Source organism: Muscardinus avellanarius (assembly GCF_963383645.1).
Source record: "Muscardinus avellanarius genome assembly, chromosome: 10".
NCBI lineage: Eukaryota > Metazoa > Chordata > Mammalia > Rodentia > Gliridae > Muscardinus > Muscardinus avellanarius.
The window spans coordinates 52,883,225-52,904,315 of NC_137796.1; the positions used below are offsets into that span (position 1 = coordinate 52,883,225).

The following is a 21,091-nucleotide window of genomic DNA, read 5'->3' on the forward strand; positions in this document are numbered from 1 at the left end:
CTCTGTGACCTCAAGTGTGCAGCTATAATGGTGTCTGTGTGTAACTCAGTGTTCACAGCTGTGACCAGGTACTAAGGACCACTGCAGACATGAGTTGGCTACATACATGTGACCATGTGTTTGTGCGTAACCCTGGACATGTATCTAGGGCAGAGACATTCCCCTCGCACTATCCCTTTGGGTACAGAGGGCACATCCCCAACAGTGCCCACTCCAATACACCTACTTGTTCCTGGGTCCTTAGAACCAGGTGGCTGGTCTCCCTGGTAACGGTTGTCTTGACAACCAGGGCTCTCACCAGGGAGCCTAAGATGGGGGTTGACTGAAGTCCAAAGGGGGGATGAAATAGGGGACTGAAGTCCACCCCAAACCAACTTCTCACCTTCTCCTCCCTCCCTCGGGCAGGGCGGACCCAGGAGGCCTGAGCAGCATTTGCCCCCAGCCCCCTGTGGGGCCCCGGGGCCCCCTGAAGCCTTCAGGACGGAGTCAGGTGAGTAACTAGTTTGGGAAAGGAAAAGGGTTGGGTGGTTTATGGCTCTGCCCAGAATGACTGGAGAAACTGCCCCTACAGCCCACAGGTTTCATTACATTCATAGTGGACACCTTCAAACATCTTCTCTCTACACCCCATGACCATCCAAGCACCCCTCACTCACAGCCACACAGCCCTAAACTATCACACACACGGACATTGTCACACTCACCATGACTGTGTATAGGGTCACACTGTTGCAGACTGACACGTATGCAGACCCTCACAGATCCACAGACGTACAGGTCGATGCATGCGCACACATACTTGTGAACACAATGACAAGCACACTTGAAGACATGCTTAGGTAGCTGCTCGTTCACACAGACATGCAGACACACATGTGTTCACGTGGATGGAGCTGCACACACATCCCCAGACAACACCCATATTCTCATACAGGCAGCCACAGGCACTTGCCAGATACATACTCTCAAGAAATGCATGTACGGCATTCCTGACACAGGCGGCACACACAGCAACACTTTCCAGGTGACAGCTGCACCTCTGTAGCCAAGCACAGACTCACAAACACATGTGGACCCAGGCTCTCTGAAAGAGCTGAACTTCCCGTCTCACAAAATACTCAGCACTCACTCAGACAACAGTCACATTCTCACAAATAACACTCATAAACACCGTCTCAAAGATTATGACCTCACAGTCTCACACACCCTCAGAGATGCACCATCGCATTGCAGACACCCTCAAAACAACAGCCACGCACCCACACTCGTAAGACAACGGCCACAGGCCCCAACACAGACACTCTCAGAAACAACGCACAGCCATACGGTCCCAACAACAGCTGCTGTCTTCTTGGACATAGACACTATCTTGTCATTAAAGGCAATAGACACAACCTCACGCAGAGGCTTCATGGACAAAGACAATGTCCTCATGCGCAAACACACACATTCACATATACGCAGTGAAACACAAGCTTTCATGGATGATACACCCGCACTCTCAGCACATACCAACACACAACACACACACAAGCACTCCGACATCAGTGCCTTTTAGCAACAACTGTCAGGGATATACTGTCCCAGGTAACCAACTCTGCGACACGGAGCCCCTCACAATGTTCACAGACACACGCTGTCATAACCAGCCAGGCCCAGACACAGATCTTCTGTACAGCCTTCAGAAACAGATAGCAATTGCCTGCACAGATACAGACACCCTCGTAGACGCCATTCCAGAGTACACCATCGTACACTTGCATTGTACACACAGGCAGTCCCTTCCGCCGCTGGTGCCCCCAGTCCCGGATGTCTCCTCCGCCTCCTCCTGGAATGGTCAGGATGGCTTCTCAGTCACTGAAAACGGTCCTCTTGGCAGGCCGCCTCCACCGCCATCGCACGCACACAGCCCACCTCTGACTCTTGCAGACACACCACCCCAGAGGCCTCACCCCAACTTAGCACGACTGTGGGAGAAGGCTGTCTCAGAGGCATACCTTGCCACTCCACCTCACACCCCATACCCCACACGGTCGGTCAGGACGTCAGCCCCGGGCCATCTGAACTTCCCGATCCCATTCCTCCCACACCTGACTCCTGAACCCTCATCCACGAAACTCCCAACCCCTGACCCTCTGGTCACTCCATCCCCTGAGCCTCATACCTCTAAAACTCATGGCTTTGTGGCCCGGACCCCACACTCTCTAACCCTATGCCCTCCAGTGCTGTGACTTCCAGTCCTTAAGATTCAATGACAGCTCCATCCTCAACCTCCAAAGACCCCATGACCCATAAGCCCCACTCCAGGTTTTTTCCCTCTCCCTCTCCCTCTCCCTCTCTCTCCCTCCCTCCCTCCCTCCCCCCTCTCTCTCTTAGGTACTAAGGATTGAACCCAAGGGCATTCTACCTCTGAGCCCTGGGTCTTGCTGAGTGTTGATGGTGTGCACTTGTAATCCCAGAACTTGGGAGACTGAGACAGGAGGATAGAAGGTTTGAGGACAGCTTCAGCAACTTAGTGAGGCCCTCCGCAATTAGTAAGATCCTGTTTCAAAATAAAAAATAAAATAGGGCTGGGGATTTACCTTGGAGGTAGAATGCCCCTGAATTCCATCCTAGAACTGGGAAAGAAAAAAAGAAAAAAGAAACAGTCTTAGGCTGCTGAGGCTGTCTTATGTGTGTGTGGTACTGGGATTGAGTATAGGGGCATTCTACCTCTGTGCTACATCCCCAGCCCTACTTTTTTTTTTTTTCAGTACTGGTGATGGAACCCAGGGGCATTCTACCTCTGAGCTATACCTCCAGCCCTACTTTTTTATTGTGCATGTGTGTGTGTGTGTGTGTGTGTGTGTGTGTGTGTGTTACCGGAAATAGAACCCAGGGACATTCTACCTCTGAGCTCCACTCTCACCCCAATTTTTTTTTTTTTGGTGGTACTGGGGATAGAACCCAGAAGCATTCTACCTCTGAGCTACCCCCCCCAGCCCTATTTTTTATTCTTTATTGTGAAACAGGGTCTCACTGAGTTAAGCATGTGCCACCATGCCTGACTCCAATATTTCTTTCTTTCTTTCTTTCTTTCTTTATTTATTTATTTATTTATTTATTTATTTTTGTGGTACTGGAGATGGGACCCAGGGGGCATTCTACCTCCCAGCTACACACACAGCCCTATTTATTATTATTATTATTTATTATTATTATTTATTATTATTATTATTATTATTATTATTATTATTATTTTTGGTGGTGGTACTGGGGTTCCTGGAAGCCCTTCTACCTCTGGACTACACTCCCAGACCTATTTTATATTTTTTTATTTGGAAATAGGGTCTCTTAAGCCAGCAAGGCTGGCTCCGAACCAGCACGATCCTCCTGTCTCTGCCTCCCAAGCATGGGGATTACAAGTGTGTGCCACCACGTCCGGCTTATTCTTTATTTTAAAACACGGTCTCACTGAGTTGCAAAGGACCTCACTAAATAGCTGAGACTGTACACCATCCTCCTGACTCAGCCTCCCAAATGCTGGGATTACAAGCATGCTCCATCACACCCAGCTTTGCTTTATTTTGAAACAGGGTCTTACTAAGTTACCAAAGGCCTCGCAAGTTGCTAAGGCTGGCCACAGACCTGCGATCCTCCTGTTTCAGCCTCCCAAGTACTGGGATTACAAGCGTGCGCTACCATGCCTGGCTTATTCTTTATTTTATTTTATTTTATTATTATTATTATTATTTTTTTTTTTTTTTGGTGGTACTGGGGTTCCTGGAAGCCCTTCTACCTCCGGGCTACACTCCCAGACCTACTTTTTATACTTTTTTTATTTGGAAACAGGGTCTCCTAAGCCAGCGCGCGCGGCTGGCTTCGAACCTGCGCGATCCTCCTGTCTCTGCCTCCCAAGCGCGGGGATTACAAGTGTGCGCCACCACGCCCGGCTTATTCTTTATTTTAAACAGGGTCTCACTAAATTGCAGAGGGCCTCACCTAAGTATCTGAGGCTGGCCTCAAACCTGCGTCTCAGCCTCCCAAGTACTGGGATTACAAGGGTACACCACCAACATGGCTTTATTTTACTTTTGAAACATTGTCTTCCTATGTTGATGAGAGTCTCACTACTTGTTGAGGCTATTCTCAAACCTATAATCCTCTTGTCTTGGCCACCCAAGTACTGGGATTACAGGTGTGGCCCACTGTGCCCAGCTCCAGCTTTTGAGACTGTCCTCAAACCTGCAATTCTCCTGTCTCAGCCTCCCAAGTACTGGGATTATAGGCGGGCGCCACCACAGCCAATTTTGGTCTTACTTTTTTGTAGGGGAGCAGTACTGGGGATTGAACCCAGGGGAATTCTACCTCTGAGCCAAACCCCCAGCCCAGTTTTATTTTTTTATCTTGAAATAGTCTTACTAAGTTGCAGAGGACCTTATTAAGTAGCTGAGGCTGGCTGCGAACCTGTGATCCTCCTGTCTTAACCTCCAAAGTACTGGGATTACAAGTGTGTGCTACCATGCCCAGCTCGGTCCTACATTTCTGAATCCCTATTTTTAGAACTCTGGAATTCCTCTGCCTTACCCATGAGACTTGAGTCTGCTTGGCCGCATGTCCCTGCGTGCCATGACCTGTGACCTAGCCACCCTCTGACCCTGTAACCTCACTCTCATGTTATCTGACCCTGTGCTCCTTGGGCCCCATGCCTCTGACCTCCCCACTTGACCCACACCACTGTTCTGTGTCATAGACGGGGCAGGTACCATGAACAAGTTACGGCAGAGCCTGCGGCGGAGGAAGCCGGCCTACGTGCCCGAGGCATCGCGCCCACACCAGTGGCAGGCGGACGAGGACGCGGTGCGCAAGGGCACCTGCAGCTTCCCCGTCAGGGTGAGTGGGCAGGGCGCCTGCCGGCACAGGCGGCCTGCGGCTCTGGGCAGGGTTGCTAAAGGAAGAGAAAAGACGTTTCAAGAAGCTCTGGAGCCGGGGCCACTTCATTCTATGGGGCTCGTGATTTCCAGGGAGGAGACCAACCTCCATTGGAATGTCAGGAGAGTTTTGTGGCATTTGCAAAGTCCTGGGGTGTGTGTGTGTGTGTGTGTGTGTGTGTGTGTGTGTGTGTGTGTGTATTACTGAAAGTTGACATGGGCATTTTACCTCTGAGCTATACCCCCAGGCCATTCTTATTTATTGTTTTGACACAGGGTCTTGATAAGTTGCTAAGAGTCTCACTAAATTGTTAAGGCTGGTCTTGAACCTGCAAATCTCCTTCTCAGCCTCCCAAATACTGAGATTATAAACATGTGCCATCATGCCCAGCTAAAGCCCTGTACTCTTTTGGGGGGGGGAGGTTAGGGGGTGCTAGGGATTGAACTAAGGGGCATTCTACCAACTACCTACCCCCCCCAGACCAAAATTTTTTTTTTTTTTTCACTTGGAAACAGGGTCTTGCTAAATTGTTGAGACTGGCTGCAAACCTACAATCCTCCTATTTCAGCCTCCCAAGTACCGAGATTACAGGCATGTACCACCACACCCAGCTAAGCCCTGTACTCTTAAAGAGTTTTCTGGCATAGGCCGCCACAGCCCTTTACAACATGCACTACCTTTTACCAGGGAGACAGCAGAACTTAGGGCATGAGCCGTGGAGCTCAGACTCTTCCTAGATGGGAGACGACATCTTGCTCCTCTGTCTGGTTTTCTCTTCCCCAGAAGCAGACCCTGAGTGTAAGAGGTTCACTTGGGAGGCACAGGAAGTGCTGGGGGGAGTGGGAAGGGAAGGCGGCCAGTCGAAGATGAGCTAGTAAACTGCAGCTGTGGGCAACTGGGCTTATTCCCACTGGGGAATCTGGAAAGTTACCCACCGACCCCGAAGGAAGCCGGGTCCTGTGTGCCCCAGCTCCCATCAGTCATTGCAGGGGGAGTGGGCCCTGGCCTGGGTCAGGGGAGCCTGTAGCCAGTCCTCAGGCACCGAGAAGAAAATGCTGGCACTCATAAGTTTCGTAATGAAGTGTTCAGGCCCAGGGACATAGGACTGGAGCTGCCCTCAAGAGCTGTGCTTTGGTTTTCTCATCTGCATAACTGGGCAAAGAATGGGGTGCCCAGGAGCCAGGCGTGGTGGTGCACACCTGTAATCCCAGTACTGGAGAGGCTAAGACGGAAGAAGGATCACAGGTTCTCAGCCAGCCTTAGGCCCTCCGCAACAGTGAGACCATGTTTCAAAATAAAGAATAAAAAGTAGAGCTGGGGGTGTGGCTTGGAGATAGAATGCCCCAAGATTCAATCCCCAGAATTGCAAGAAGAAAGAGAGAGGGAGGGAGGGAGGGAGGGAGAGAGAGAGAGAGAGAGAGAGAGAGAGAGAGAAAGAGAGAGGGGGGGGAGAAAGGCAGGCAGGCAGGCGAAAATAGGGCTGGGGTAGCTTTGAGGTAGCATGCTTCTGGGTTTTATCCCCGGTACTACAAAAATAAAACAAAATAGAATGAATGTGGTGCCTGGTCTTGTAGAGGTGCAGGATAAATAAGTGAATAGGCCCGATGTGCTCAGGGAACCGCCTGCTGTGTGGCACATGTGGGGGGAATGCTGGGAATTCTTTATTGCTGTCTTATATCCTGTCCCTGCCCCCAGTACCTGGGGCACGTGGAGGTGGAGGAGTCCCGGGGCATGCACGTGTGTGAGGATGCCGTAAAGAAGCTGAAAGCGGTGAGTGAGGGCTGGGGGGGCGGGGGCACAGGGACAGGGAGAGGGCAGGAGCAGCCCTGACCAGGCCTCTCTGTCTCCCACCCCCACCCCAGATGGGCCGGAAGTCCGTGAAGTCTGTGCTGTGGGTGTCGGCGGATGGGCTCCGAGTGGTAGATGACAAGACCAAGGTAGGAGGCCTGTGGGGCTGGGGGCTCCAGGGTCCTGCTCCGCCCTGCTCACACCAGGGCTGAGGACACTTCCCGCCTCTCTGGGATGTCCGTCGCTTGGGGGTTTCTACACCTGCCACGTATGCCTGCAAGGACTTGGCTCAATTCGCAGTCCTAATTCAGGAATGAGGGCTGTGGGTATTTGTGAGCTGGTAGAGAGTGGGCGAGAGCAGAGACAGAGCCGCTGCCCAGCCCACCCACTCACCGGCTGGGGGCCCAGGGGCATGAGACTCAACACTGGGCCTCCGCTGTCTCATATAAAAAATGGGGCTCATAACAGACCCTACCATAGTTTTTTGTTTTTTGTTTATTGAGCCCAAGGGGATTCTACCTCTAAGCCATAATCCCACCCTATTTTATTTTATATTTTGAAACAGAATCTCTCAAAGTTGCTGAGGGTGCCTCACTAAGTTGCTGCGACTGGCCTCACACCTGTGATCCTTTTGTTTCAGCCTCCCAAGTAAATGAGAAAGTATGTGCACATTGTTTAAAATACTACCTGTTTAAAATATTACTCTTCTGCCGGGTGTGGTGGCGCACGCTTGTCATCCCCGCGCTTGGGAGGCGGAGACAGGAGGATCGCACGGGTTCGAAGCCAGCCTCAGCTACTTAGTGAGGCTCTCAGCAACTTAGTGAGACCCTGTTTCCAAATAAAATACAAAAAAATGGGTCTGGGAGTATAACCCGGAGGTAGAAAGCCTCTGGGTTCCACCCCCAGTACCACAAAAAATTAAAAAAATTAAAAAAATATATATTACTCTTCTGTAAATGCTCAGACCAATAAACATTAGCAGGTATATGTTTACTGTCAGTCTGCCCAGCCGGAGAGGAGCCTCACAGGGCCAGAATCTGGGCATCTATTTTGGCTTTATTTATTTATTTATTTATTTATTTATTTATTTTTTGCGGTGCTGGGGATGGAATCCAGGGCCTGGTGTGTGCTAGGCATGTGCTCTACCACTGAGCTCCGCCTCTAGCCTGAGTATCTGTTTGTTTTTTATTGCCAAAAGACTGCCCAGGTAGGTGCCCAGGACTGAGAGGTAATGACAGGACGGTTTTTTGTTTTTTGTTTGTTTTCTTACCACCTTTGAGATCAAACCCTGTGGCATTCTACCTCTGAGTTCTACATCCTCAACTCTTTTTATTTTGAAACAGGGTCTCACTAAGTTACCGAAAGCTGGCCTCCGTCTCGGCCTCCCGAGTGCTGGGAGTACAGGTGTGCACCACCACACGTGGCTCAGCTTTACTCCTTGGCACAGGCAGTCCACGTGGCTGAATACTATTCCCCACCTTACCGCCTAGTTAATACATCCTCCGGGAAACTCTGTCTAATTTCCCAAGTTGGACCAAGCACCCCTTCTTGGCTCCTGCAGGCCCCTGGGCTTCGCCATCCAGGCCCCGACCTCGTATGTTTGACCGTGGGCTGTCCCCATCTCGCAAGGGATCTGACCTCCCCCACTGAGCTGGGGCCTCAGGCAGCAGTGACTGCTGGGTCCCCCACTCCATTCAGGCTGAGGCTCAGAGCAGACAGTAGGGGAGTACTGTATGAATACACAAAAGACAGATCTGAGTCCTCCCCGGCCTCCCTGGCCCTCCTAGGACCTGTTGGTGGACCAGACCATCGAGAAGGTCTCTTTCTGCGCTCCTGACCGCAACCTGGACAAGGCTTTCTCCTATATCTGCCGGGACGGCACCACTCGCCGCTGGATCTGCCATTGTTTCCTGGCACTGAAGGACTCCGTAAGTATTGCTGAAGGCCAGCGGCTCCTCTCTGTCCTTGGGTCCCAGCAGCCTGCACGGACGAGAAGAGTCGCTTACCAGTTTGTAACTCAGGAAAAAAAATTTTTTTTTTTTTTTTGTAGTACTGGGGATGGAAACCAGGGGCATTCTATCTCTGATCTATACCCTCAGCCCTATTTTTTTATTCTTTATTTTGAAATAAGATCTCACTGAGTTGCAAAGGGCCTCACTAAGTACCTGAGGCTGTCAGAGAACTGCAATCATCCTGTCTCAGCCTCCCAAATGCTGAGATTACAAGCGTGCGCCACCACTCCCGGCTTCTTTTTTCTTTTCTTTCTGTTTTTTTTTTGTTGTTGTTGTTTTTGTTTTTTGTTTTGTTTTGTTTTTGTGGTACTAGGGATGGAACCCAGAGGCATTCTACCTCTGGGCTACACCCCCAGCCCTATTTTATATTTTATTTGGAAATAGGGTCTCATAAATTGCTGAGAACCTCACTAAATAGTTGAGGCTGGTTTCAAACCTGTTCGATCCTCCTGTCTCAGCCTCCCAAGCGCGGGGATTACAAGCGTGCGCCACCACGCCCAGCTCTTCCGTTTTTCTTTTGTCTTGGCAGTAGAGGTTGAACCCCAGGGACGAACTGCCACTGAGCTACACCTCCAGTACTTTTTTTTTTTTTTATTTGAGGCAGAGTGTTGCTAAATTGCCCAGGCTGGCCTTGATCTTAAATCATCCTGCCTCCGCCTCCAGAGTAGTTGTAACTTAGGAGATCCTTGTGAGGCTCATTGAGTTAATACAAAACTTTTAGAACAGTGCCTGGTGCATACTGAGTACTCAGGACATGTTCAATGTCACATCGGGCGTGGTGGTGCACGCCTGTAATCCCAGTACTTGGGAGACCGAGACAGGAGGATGGCAGGGTTGAAACCAGCCTCAGTAACTCAGTAGGGCTTGCACCAACTTAGTGAGACCCTGTTTGCAAATAAAAAATAAATAGGACTTGGGGGTGCAGCTCAGAGGTAGACTGTCCCTGGGCTCAACCGTGCACACACACACACACGCTTATTATCGTCCTCCTGATGAGCAGTAGCCTCATGTTTATGCAGTAAAGTGCACAGATCATCAATGAAGTGAATTTATGCTTAATGTATAAACCCTTAAAGTATACGTTTAGATCAAGTCAGAGAGATTCCTGCTCCCAGTAGCGTCCCTTGCGTTTCCTCAAACAGTACCCACCCAGGCATCCGCCATTCATTTAGCCTCAGTATATTTTGTCTGTGATTCTTCATATTTTAGGGAGGTCAAAATCCCCTCTGAAGCCGGGCGTGGTGGCGCACGCTTGTAATCCCAGCACTGGGAGGCTGAGACTGGAGGATCGAGGTTCGCGGGCAGCCTCAGCTACTTAGTCCTTTTGCAACTCAGTGAGACCCTGTTTCAAAATAAAGAATAAAGAATTGGGCAGGGGGTGTAGCTCGGAGGTCAAATGCCTCTGGATTCCATCCCCAGACCCCCCCCCCCCAAAAAAAAAATCCCCTCTGAAAATCTGATGAAAACAACAAGTGGACCTTCTTTTCAAAAGTATTCAGAAAGTTAGCATACTGAAACTTGTGACAGAAGATTGCCAGACACCTGTGTTTTCAGTGAAAGAGAAGTTTGCTCCTGGTTCATGGGAAGGAAGCCCATGCGCAGGCAAGGCGGCACTGGTGCACCCTCCGGCACCTCTGGGGGCCGAGGTCCCTGTCATCTTGCTGCTCCTCCAGAACACGGCTCCCCCCCACCCATGATCCAAGATGGATGCCCATGAGCCAGCCTTCACATCTGCATCCCAGTCAGCACAAAGGGAGGCATAAGGCCGGGCGTGGTGGCGCACGCTTGTATTCCCCGCGCTTGGGAGGCTGAGACAGGAGGATTGCACGGGTTCGAAGCCAGCCTCGCTACTTAGTGAGGCTCTCAGCAACTTAGTGAGACCCTGTTTCCAAATAAAATATAAAAAAGGTCTGGGAGTACAGCCTGGAGGTAGAAAGCCTCTGGGTTCCACCCCCAGTACCAGCAAATAAATAAATAAATAAATAAATAAATAAATAAATAAATAAATAAATAAATGGGAGGCATAGGGAGGGGGCACCTTCTCCTCTTTAGGAGGTGCACGGCCCTTCCAGTTATATCCTATTGGTCAGTCACATGGATAACCCTACCTAGAAAAGATGCTGGGAAATGTAATCATATTCTGCCTGTCCCCTGGTCCCTGACCTCACATTACAGGAAGCCACAGTCTGTCTCCTATGTGAGCTGGGTCCTTTGGTTGCTAGCAATAAAAACAAATCTGGCTGCCTGGCGTAGTGGTGTACACTTGCAATCCCAGTACTTGGGAGACTGAGACAGGAGGATCACAGGTTTATGGCCAGCCTCAGCTCTCAGTGAAGTCCTCTGCAACTTAGTGAGATCCTGTTTCAAAATAAAAATAATAAAACATAGAGCTGGGGGTGTAACCTGGAGGTAGAATTCCTCTGGGTTCAATCCCCAATACCATACACTTGTCATCCCAGTACTTAGGAGGCTGAGACAGGAGGATCACAGGTTCCAAGCCAGCCTCAGCTACTTAGTGAGGCTCTCAGCAACTCAGTGAGACCTTGTTTCCAAATAAAATAGAAATAGGTCTGGGAGTGTAGCCCGAAGGTAGAAAAGCCCCTAGGTTCCGTCCCTGGTACCACAAAAAAAAAAAAAGTAAATAAAATAAAAAGAATAAAACATAGGGCTGGGGGTGTAGCTTGGAGGTAAAATATCCCTGGGTTCAATCCCCAGTACGATAGATGGTAGATAGATAGATAGATAGATAGATAGATAGATAGATAGATAGGGCTAATTTCAATCCATAATGGAGTTGGGCATGGTGGTGCACACCTGTAATCCCAGTACATGAAAGGCTGAGAAAGGAGGATTGCAGGTTTGAGGCCAGCCTCAGCAATTTAGTGCGACCCTCAGCATCTTTGTTGAGACCCTTTTTCAAAATAAAAAAAAGGTCTGGGGGGTTAGCTTGAAGGTAGAATGTCCCTGCATTCAATTCCTAGTACCAATAAAATAAAATAAAATTGAATCCAGAAGAGGATTAATAGAAGGATGCGAGGAATCTCCCCAAAGTGAAGGGTACTAGAAGAATCAAGTATCAGAAGACAGAGATCAGGGCAGCTCGGGACATGGCACCACTGGGTAGTTTCTTCAGGACACCACTTTAGAAGAAATTCCAGACCGCTCTAGGCTCTGAGGAGAGGGCGCGGAATTGTCCCAGCTTGGGTCCCTGTCTTCGCCTTGGCCCGGGGCGGGTGGGACCACATGCAGCACTGAGGGTGTGGTCCCCAGGGGCAGCTGGGAGCCAGTGTCCAAAGCAAGGAAGTGGATGCCCGGCAAGTAGCTCAGCCTGCCCGCCGCGGACCCTGGCCGCCTCCACTCAAATAGTCCCCATTTCCTTTCAGGTTTCAGAAATCTCCGGATAGCTCTGAGCCCCCAGACTCCCCCAGCACACCTAAGTTAGTGGAAAATTGAGAGGCGGAAAGCAAATCTGAGTGTCAGCACTGATGAGTCAGTAGTGAGTGGTGCTGCCGGGCCAGGCGCCGGGCCGTCCCCTGAGCGGAGCACGGCAGCGTTTGGATCAGTTAGCCACCGCCGCGTAACAACTGGCTCCGAAGCCTCGTGGCTTGACATTACGCTCATTTCTTATCTTCACAGTTTCTGAGTATAGAATTTGGAGAAGGGGCAGCTGAGTGGTTCTGCCTGCAGGGTCTCCTGCCATTGCTTCAGATGGTGTCTAGGAGACTGGCCGGATGCTTGTGTGTCTGTCTGTCTTTACACATACACTCTCTCGACCTCTCTCGACGACCTCTCTCTCTCGACCTCTCCCCAGGGTCAATTGGTGTCTGTCTGTCTGTCTCTTTTTTTCTTTCAGTACTGGGGAGAGAACCCAAGGGTGCCCTACCAGTGAGCCACATCGGCAGTCCTTTTATTTTTAATTTTGAGACAGGGTCTCTAAAACTGGTCCGGGAACTTGCGGTCCTCCTGCCTCAGCCTCCGAGTTGCTGGGATTGCAGGTGTGACCACGGCCCTGGCACTCCATGGGGTCTCTCCAGCATGGAGGCTTCAGGAGAGCTCGTGACTCCAAAGCTAGTCTCGAGAAGGAGGGGCAGAAGGAGAAGAGGGGCAGAGAGAACTAGGAGGAAGAGGTATTGCCACTTCCAGCTTAGTTATTTATGTGTGTGTTTGTTTGTTTGTTTGTGTACTGGGGATTGAACCCAGGGGCATTCTCCATCCAAGCTACACCCCCAGCCCTTTTTAGTTTCTATTTTGAAATATATTTTATTTTCTCACTAAGCTCTTGAGGGGCTTGCTGAATCGCCGAGGCTGGTCACAAACCTGCAGTCCTCCTGTCTCAGCCTCCCGAATCCTGGGATTGCAGGTGTGCACCGCTGCGCCCAGCTCGCCCAGCTCAGCTCGCTTGAATGTCACCCGGCATGGCTTCCCCGCCTCTCGCCACAGGGGCCCTCCCAGGCTAAGGGGACGAGGCCTCCACCTCTGCTGGGGAGTGAGAGGCTGTCGGAGAGCGTGTGGAGCCAGAAATTTGTTGTGGCTATTTTTGGAAAATCCACGGCCACATGGTTAGTGGTATGAATTCAGTGTCCAACCGCCTGGCCGGCTGTCAAGTGACATCTCCCCCTGGGGACCAGACAGTGGCTTCTCAGAGTCACTGTAGAAGGGTCCACTGTGACCACACACAGGGAGTCCGAGCGGAACTTGAGAGGAAGTGTTCAGTACGTTAGAACTCTCTAGGAGCCAGAATCAAACCAGACTATTTGGGGTGGGAAGAAGCCCAGGGCCATGTGCTCGGGTAATATGCCGCTGACTAAATTCCTTCCCACTCCCCAGCTCTGGGTTTTAAGTATAAGCAGTAAATTCCCAGGAGTCCTCAAGATGAGCTTTTTTTTTTTTTTTTTTTTTTTTTTTTAAGATGAAATTCACATAGAAGTCGTCATTTTTGCCAGGCGCGGTGACGCACACTTGTAATCTCAGCACTTAGGAGGCGGAGACGGGAGGATCGCAGTTCCCGGACAGCCTCAGCTACTTAGTGAGGTCGTTTGCAACTCTGTGAGATTCTGTTTCAAAATTGCCGGGCGTGGTTGGCGCACACTTGAAATCCCCGCGCTTGGGAGGCAGAGACAGGAGGATCGCGCAGGTTCGAAGCCAGCCTCAACTGGCTTAAGAGACCCTGTTTCCAAATAAAAATATAAAATAGGTCTGGGAGTGTAGCCCTGAGGTAGAAGGCCCCTGGGTTCCATCCCCAGTACCACCACAACAACAATAAACAATAAAAAATAGGGCTGTCAGGCCGGGCATGGTGGCGCACGCTTGTAATCCCTGCGCTTGGGAGGCAGAGACAGGAGGATCGCGCAGGTTCGAAGCCAGCCGCGCGCGCTGGCTTAGGAGACCCTGTTTCCAAATAAAAATGTAAAAATAGGTCTGGGAGTGGAGCCCGGAGGTAGAAGGGCTTCCAGGAACCCCAGTACCGCAAAAAAAAAAAAAAAAAAAAAAAAAAAAAATAGGGCTGAGGGTGTAGCTCAGATGTAGAATACTACTGGGCTCCATCCCCCATACTGCAGGGGAAAAGAGTCATCGGTTCCTGTCTCAGCCTCCCAAGTACCAAGATTACAGGTGTTCATTACCACACCTTCAGTATCTTTTCATTTTATGTTTTGTTTTGTTTTTATACTGGGGATTGAACCCAGGGGCATTCTGCCACTGAGCTATACCCCCAGGCCATTTTGGTGTTTGTTTTGAAATGAAGTCTTACTAGATTGCTGAGAGTCTCACTACATTACTGAGGCTGGCCTCAAACCTGCAATCCTCCCATCTCAACCTCCCAAGTACTGGGACTGCAGGCGTGTACCACCATGCCTGGCTCTGTTCCATTCTGAGTTTATTTTCTCTTCCAGCGCTGGGGTGGAAGCCAGGGCCTCAGGCCTGCTAGGTGATTGCTCTCCCAGTGATCTGTCCCCTGGTCCTTGAGTTAATTTTTGCATATGGTCTCAGGCAAGGAGCCAACTTCTTTTTCCTTTTTCTTTTTCTTTTTCTTTCTCTCTCTCTCTCTCTCTCTCTCTCTCTCTCTCTGGTATGAGAGATCTGATTTTCTAAGCATTATTTGTTGAGATTACTCCTTCCCCATTGAGTGATCTTTGCACCCTTGTTGAAAATCAATCAATCATACGTGTATGGGTTCACTTCTGGGCTCTCAGTTCTGTTCTTTGGTCTATGTGTCTGTTCCTTTTTTTTTTTTTTTTTTTTTTTTTTTTGTAGTACTGGGGATGGAACCCAGGGGCATTCTACCTCCGAGCTGCATCCCCAGCCCTATTTTTTATTCTTTATTTTGAAACAGGGTCTCACTAAGTTGCAGAGAGCCTAAGTAGCTGAGGCTGGCAACTAACCTGCCATCCTCCGGTCTCAGCCTCCCAAGTACTGATAATACAAGCGTGTGTCACCACACCCGGCTATGTGTCTGTTCTTATGCCGGTACCACATCATTTTGATTAACATAGCTGTGTACTAAGATGGTTTATTTTATTTTATTTTTTGCGGGTCTGGGGGTGGAACCCAAGGGGATTTGACCTCCGAGCTACTACACCCCCTGCCCTATTTTTTATCCTTTATTTTGAAACCGGGTCTCACTGAGCTACTTAGTGAGGGCCTCACTAAGTAGCTAAGGCTGTCCACGAACCGCGATCCTCCAGTCTCAGCCTCCCAAATGCTGGGATCACAAGCATGCACCACCACGCCCAGCTATGTTTGTTTGTTTGTTTGTTTGTTTGTTTGTTTGTTTGTTTGTTTTTTGGTGCTGGGGATGGAACCCAGGGACCTTCTACCTCTGGGCTACACTCCCAGACCTGTTTTATATTTTATTTGGAAATAGAGTCTCACTAAGTTGCTGAGAGCCTCACTCATTAGCTGAGGCTGGCTTCGAACCTGTGCGATCCTCCTGTCCCAGCCTCCCAAGTGCTGGGATTACAAGCGTGCGCCACCACGCCCGGCTGTGTAGTAAGTTGTGAAACAGAAAGCATGATATTTCTACTTTATTCTTCTGCGTACTTGGTCTGGCTGTTCTAGAGCCTTCGGAATCCCATATGAATGTTTTTCCATTTCTGAAAAGAGCCCATTGGGATTTTGATAGAGATTTCATTAAATCTGTGTATCACTTTGGGGAATATTGCCATCTTAACCATATTAAATCTCCCAGTCTATGAAGACAGGATGTCTTCTGTTTATTTAGATCATCTTTAATTTCTTCCAGCAGTGTTTTGTAGTTTATAATGTACGTGTCTTGTACATCCTTGGTTGTATCGATGCTAATTGTGTATAATTTTTTGTTTTGTTTTGGTTTTTGCTGTACTGAGGATGGAACCCAGGGGCATTAGACCTCCGAGCTCCACCCCCAGACCTATTTTTTTAGTCTTCATTTTGAAAACGGGTCTCACTGAGTTGCAGAGGGCCTCACTAAGGAGCTGAGGCTGTCCGCGAACCGCCATCCACCTGTCAGCCTCCCAAATCCTGGGATTACAAGTGTGGGCCACCATACCCAGCTTGCGTGTGTGTGTGTGTGTGTGTGTGTGTGTGTGTGTGTGTGTGTGTTACTGGGGGTGGAACCAGGGACTTTCTACCTCTGAGCCTCAGCTACTTAGTGAGACCCTGTTTCAAAATAAAGAATAAAAATTAGGGCAGGGGGTGTAGCTCAGAGGTAGAATGCCCCTGGGTCCCAGACCCACGAAAAAAAAAAACAAAAAGAAAGAAAAGAAAAAAAAAATCTGTAAAATTCTATGTGAAAGCTAGGTGTGGTGGTACACACCTACGGTCCCAGTATTTGGGAGGCTGAGACAGGAGGATTTCTGGTTCTAGACCAGCTTCAGCAATTCTGTGAGGCCCTCAGCAACTTAGGGAGATCCTTTTTTGTGTGTGTGTGGTACTGGAGATGGAACCCAGGGACATTCTACCTCTGAGCTACACCCCCAGCCCTATTTTTTATTCTTTATTTTGAAACAGGGTCTCACTGAGTTGCAGAGGGCCTCACTAAGTAGCTGAGGCTGCCTGCAAACCACGATCCTCCGGTCTCAGCCTCCAGAATGCTGGGATTACAAGCGTGCACCACCACGCCCGGCTTGAAGTAATTTCCTTTAGAACATGCAGTTAGGAAGGGGACAGTCAGCATCATTCCTAGGCTGCTTGGCCCCGAAGCCTTGCAGATAGAGACTCAAGAACCATGGCTGCCGTCTTTTCCCGTGTGTGTGTGTGTGTGTGTGTGTTGGTGCTGGGAATTGAACCTGAGCTATCCTCCCAGCACTATTTTATTTTGATTTCAGAGTCTCGCTAGGCTGATGAGAGCCTCACTACTTGCTGAGGCTGGCCTTGAACTTGCGATCCTCCATTCTCAACCTCCCAAGTACTGGGATTATAAGCATGTGCCACAATGCCTAGCTCCCAGTCCTATTTTATTTATTATTAATTTATTAATTTATTTGTTTATTGCAGTACTGGGGATGGGACCCAGAGGCATTCTACCTCTGAGCTACCTCCCCAGCCTTATTTATTTATTTATTTATTTATTTATTTATTTATTTATTTATTGTGGTACTGGGGATAGAACCCAGGGGCATTCTACCTCCAAGCTATACCCCCAACCCTATTTTTTATTCTTTATTTTGAAACAGTGTCTCACTGAGTTGCAAAGGGCCTCACTAAGTAGCTGAGGCTGGCCTCAAGCCACGATCCTCCTGTCTCAGCCTCCCGAATGCTGGGATTACAAGCGTGCGCCACCACGCCCGGCTCCCGACCCTATTTTTTATTCTTTATTTGGAAACAGGATCTCACTGAGTCACAGAGGGCCCCACTAGGTAGCTTGAGGCTGGCCTCCACCTGCAATCCTCCCAGGTACTGGGATTACAGGCATGTGCCAACACACCCAACTATTTTGTCTCTTAGAATTCCATGTACATGGAGCTGTACTCTAGGCACACATTTCTCTCTGGCTTCTTCCACTGGGGCTGCTATTTGTCTTGTCTTTTGCGACTCCCCTGGTACTGGGGATTGAACCTAGGGTGCTCTTTGACTGAGCTACACCCCCATCTCGTGTGTGTGTGTGTGTGTGTGTGTGTGTGTGTGTGTGTGTGTGTGTTTTTTTTTTTACTGAGAATTGAACCCAGGGACATTCCCTCCCTGAATTATACCTCCAGCCCCATTCTTTTCTTTTTTTTCTTTTCTTTTCTCTTTTCTTTTCGCGGTACCGGGGATGGAACCCAGGGGTATCCTACTTCCAAGCTTACAACCCCAGCCCTATTTTTTTATTCTTTATTTTGAAACAGGGTCTCACTGAGTTACAAAGGACCTCACTAAGTAGCTGAGGCTGGCCACGGACAACGATCCTCCTGTCTCGGCCTCCCAAATGCTGGGATTACAAGTGTGCGCCACACCCGGCTCATTTTTTATTTTGAAATAGGGTCCTGCTAAGTTGCTGAGGCTGGCCTCCCGTGCTCAACCATACATACCCCTAGCTCTGTGTAAACAGTTGTAGCTGGGCGTGGTCCTGCAGGCCTGTAATTCCAATACTTGGGAGGCTGAGTCAAGAGGATAGAAGATTCAAAGACAGCCTTAGCAAGTAGTGAGACTCTTATCAACCTAGTGAGACCCTGTTACAAAATAAAAATAAACTAGAGTTGGGGATGTTGCTTGGAGGTAGAATGCCTCTGGGCTCAATCCTCAGTATCACAACCAAAACAAAACAATTATTATTTTTATTTTTTGGGGGGCGGGTTAGGGGGAGAACCCAGGAGCATTTGACCTCCGAGCTACACCCCCTGGCCTATTTTATATTCTTTATTTCGAAACCAGGTCTCACTGAGTTGCAGAGGGCCTCACCAAGTAGCTGAGGCTGTCGGGAACCGCGATCCTCCGGTCTCAGCCTCCCGAATGCTGGGATTACAAGTGTGCGCCACCACACCCGGCCTAAACAATTATTTTTTTTTAGGTAAAGACTCACTAAGTAGCCACGGCTGACCTCCAAGTTGGGATCCTCCTGCCTCAGCCTCCCCAGCAGCTGAGATTATAGTTCAGAGTCACAGTGCTTGGCGTGATTTTGGTTTTTGTTGTTTGTTTTAGAGTTGTGGCCTCACTGTTTTGGCCCGGCTGGCCTGGGACGCCTGGGTTCAAGCGATCCTCCTGCCTCAGCCTCCCGAGTAGCTGGACTACCCCACCCCACTGGCTTGGTTTTCTCCTTCCCTGGTGCTGGGGATGGAACCCAGGGCCCCATGCGTGCTAGGCCAGCGCCACTACCAAGCTACATCCCTCAGGCCAAGGAGCTGCTATCCGTAACCCTGGCTCCCGGTGCAGCTGAGCACACGGCCTAGAGAGGGGAAGGGCCTCCTTGGCGCAGCCAGCACCTCCCAGCTGGAACCTGGGCTCCTGGGTCTCTAACCCCAGCAACTCTGTGCAGGGCGAGCGGCTGAGCCACGCTGTAGGCTGCGCCTTCGCCGCCTGTCTGGAGCGGAAACAGCGGCGAGAGAAGGAATGCGGGGTCACCGCCGCCTTCGACGCCAGCCGCACCAGCTTCGCCCGCGAGGGCTCCTTCCGCCTGTCCGGGGGCGGCCGGCCGGCCGAGCGAGAGGCCGCAGACAAGAAGAAAGGTGGGTGCTGCCCGACGGCGGGCCGGGCAGGTGGAGCTGGGGACCCAGTCTGGGAGGAGAGGAGGAGAGCCGCAGAGGCCCGGGGAGCAGCGTGGGCAGCGGGGCGCCGCCGCCTGTCTGATGCTTCACAAAGAGCCCTTCAGTGCAAGTTCTTGCCGCAGAGGGCGGCGGGCAGCGGGCCGGCAGAGCTCACCAAGCGGTCACCAGCTGCCAGGTCCGGTTCCCGGGCCCTTCACGCTAGGTATGGAGACCTAGCAAGTCTGTTTGCTAGATTACGGCTGCATTGGGGTTTGGTTTTGTTTAGTTTTGGTGGTGCTGGGATGAACCCAGGGGCATTTTAACTCTGAGCTACACCCCCCAGCCCTATTTTATTTTTATTTATTTATTCATTCATTCATCTTGTGGTACTGCAGATGGAACCCAAGGGCATTCTACCTCCCAGCTACACCCTCAGCCCTATTTTTTATTCTTTATTTGGAAACAGGGTCTCATTGAGTTGCAAAGGGCCTCACTAATTAGGTAGCAGAGGCTGTCTACAAACCGCAGTCCTCCCGTCTCGGCCTCCCAGATGATGCGGGGATTACAAGCGTGTGCCATCACACCCGGCCCTATTTTATTTTTTATTTTGAAACAGGGTCTTGTTAAGTTGTGGAGAGCCTTGATCAGTTGCTGAGGCTGGCCTCAAACCTGAAATCCTCCTGTCTCAGCCTACCAAGTATTGGGATTACGAACCTGTACCACCATGCTGGGCTAGTGCTGGGGGTTTTAACCCAGGGCCATACACATGCTAAGCAAACACTCTAAGACTAAGCTACATCTTCAGCCCTTCGTATCTTACTTGGAATTCCCATCAAGAAAGAAGGAGGAAGAATTTGAGAGTCTGAGACAGGAGGAGCATGGTTCGCGGACAGCCTCAGCTACTTTATTTATTTATTTATTTATTTATTGCGGGTCTGGGGACGGAACCCAGGGGCATTCGACCTCTGAGCTACACCCCCTGCCCTATTTTTTATTCTTTATTTTGAAATCGGGTCTCACTGAGTTGCAGAGGGCCTCACTAAGTAGCTGTGGCTGTCCGCTAACCGCGATCCTCCAGGTCTCAGCCTCCCAAATGCTGGGATTACAAGCGTGCGCCACCACGCCCAGCCTCAGCTACTTAGTAAGGCCCTTTGCAACTCAGTGAGACCCTGTTTCAAAAAAATAAGGAATAAAACACTGAGTTCCAACCCCAGTACTGAAAAAAAAAGAGCGAGTAAGCCAGATGTGGTGGTGCATGCTTGTAATCCCAGTACTTGGGAGGCGAAGACAGGAAAATTGCAGGTTTGAGGTCAGCCTCAGCAAGTAGTGAGACTCCCATTAACCTAGTTAGACCTTATTTCAAAACAAAAATAAAATTGGACTGGGGGTGTAGCTTGGAAGTAGACTGCCCCTGAGCTCAATCTTCAGTACCCCCCCCCACCAAAAAAATGAGGGAACTGGGTGTGGTGGTATACACTTGTGATCCCAGTGCTTGGGAGGGTGAGACAGGAGGACCATTCAAGGCCAGGCCTTCCGAAACTTAGTAAGACCCTGTTTCAAATAAATAATTTTAAAAAATGGGCTGGGGGAGCCGGGCGTGGTGGCGCACGCTTGTAATCCCAGCATTCAGGAGGCTGAGACCGGAGGATCGTGGTTCGCGGACAGCCTCAGCTACTTAGTGAGGCCCTCAGCAACTCACTGAGACCCGGTTTCAAAATAAAGAATAAAAAATAGGGCAGGGGA

At 50.0% G+C, this 21,091-nt stretch overlaps 1 protein-coding gene across 1 annotated transcript in view; it reads left to right on the forward strand.

The window, feature by feature from the left end:
- Positions 1 to 21,091, forward strand: part of NUMBL (NUMB like endocytic adaptor protein) — a gene marked incomplete at both ends in the record, with an annotated part of 36,350 nt that overhangs the window by 3,510 nt on the left and 11,749 nt on the right. Inside the window, 6 exons of the mRNA XM_080704407.1 lie at positions 406 to 490; positions 4,733 to 4,872; positions 6,607 to 6,681; positions 6,774 to 6,848; positions 8,487 to 8,627; positions 19,141 to 19,330. Coding sequence (XP_080560533.1) covers positions 406 to 490; positions 4,733 to 4,872; positions 6,607 to 6,681; positions 6,774 to 6,848; positions 8,487 to 8,627; positions 19,141 to 19,330 — 706 coding nt within the window. The remainder of the gene's footprint in view (positions 1 to 405; positions 491 to 4,732; positions 4,873 to 6,606; positions 6,682 to 6,773; positions 6,849 to 8,486; positions 8,628 to 19,140; positions 19,331 to 21,091) is intronic.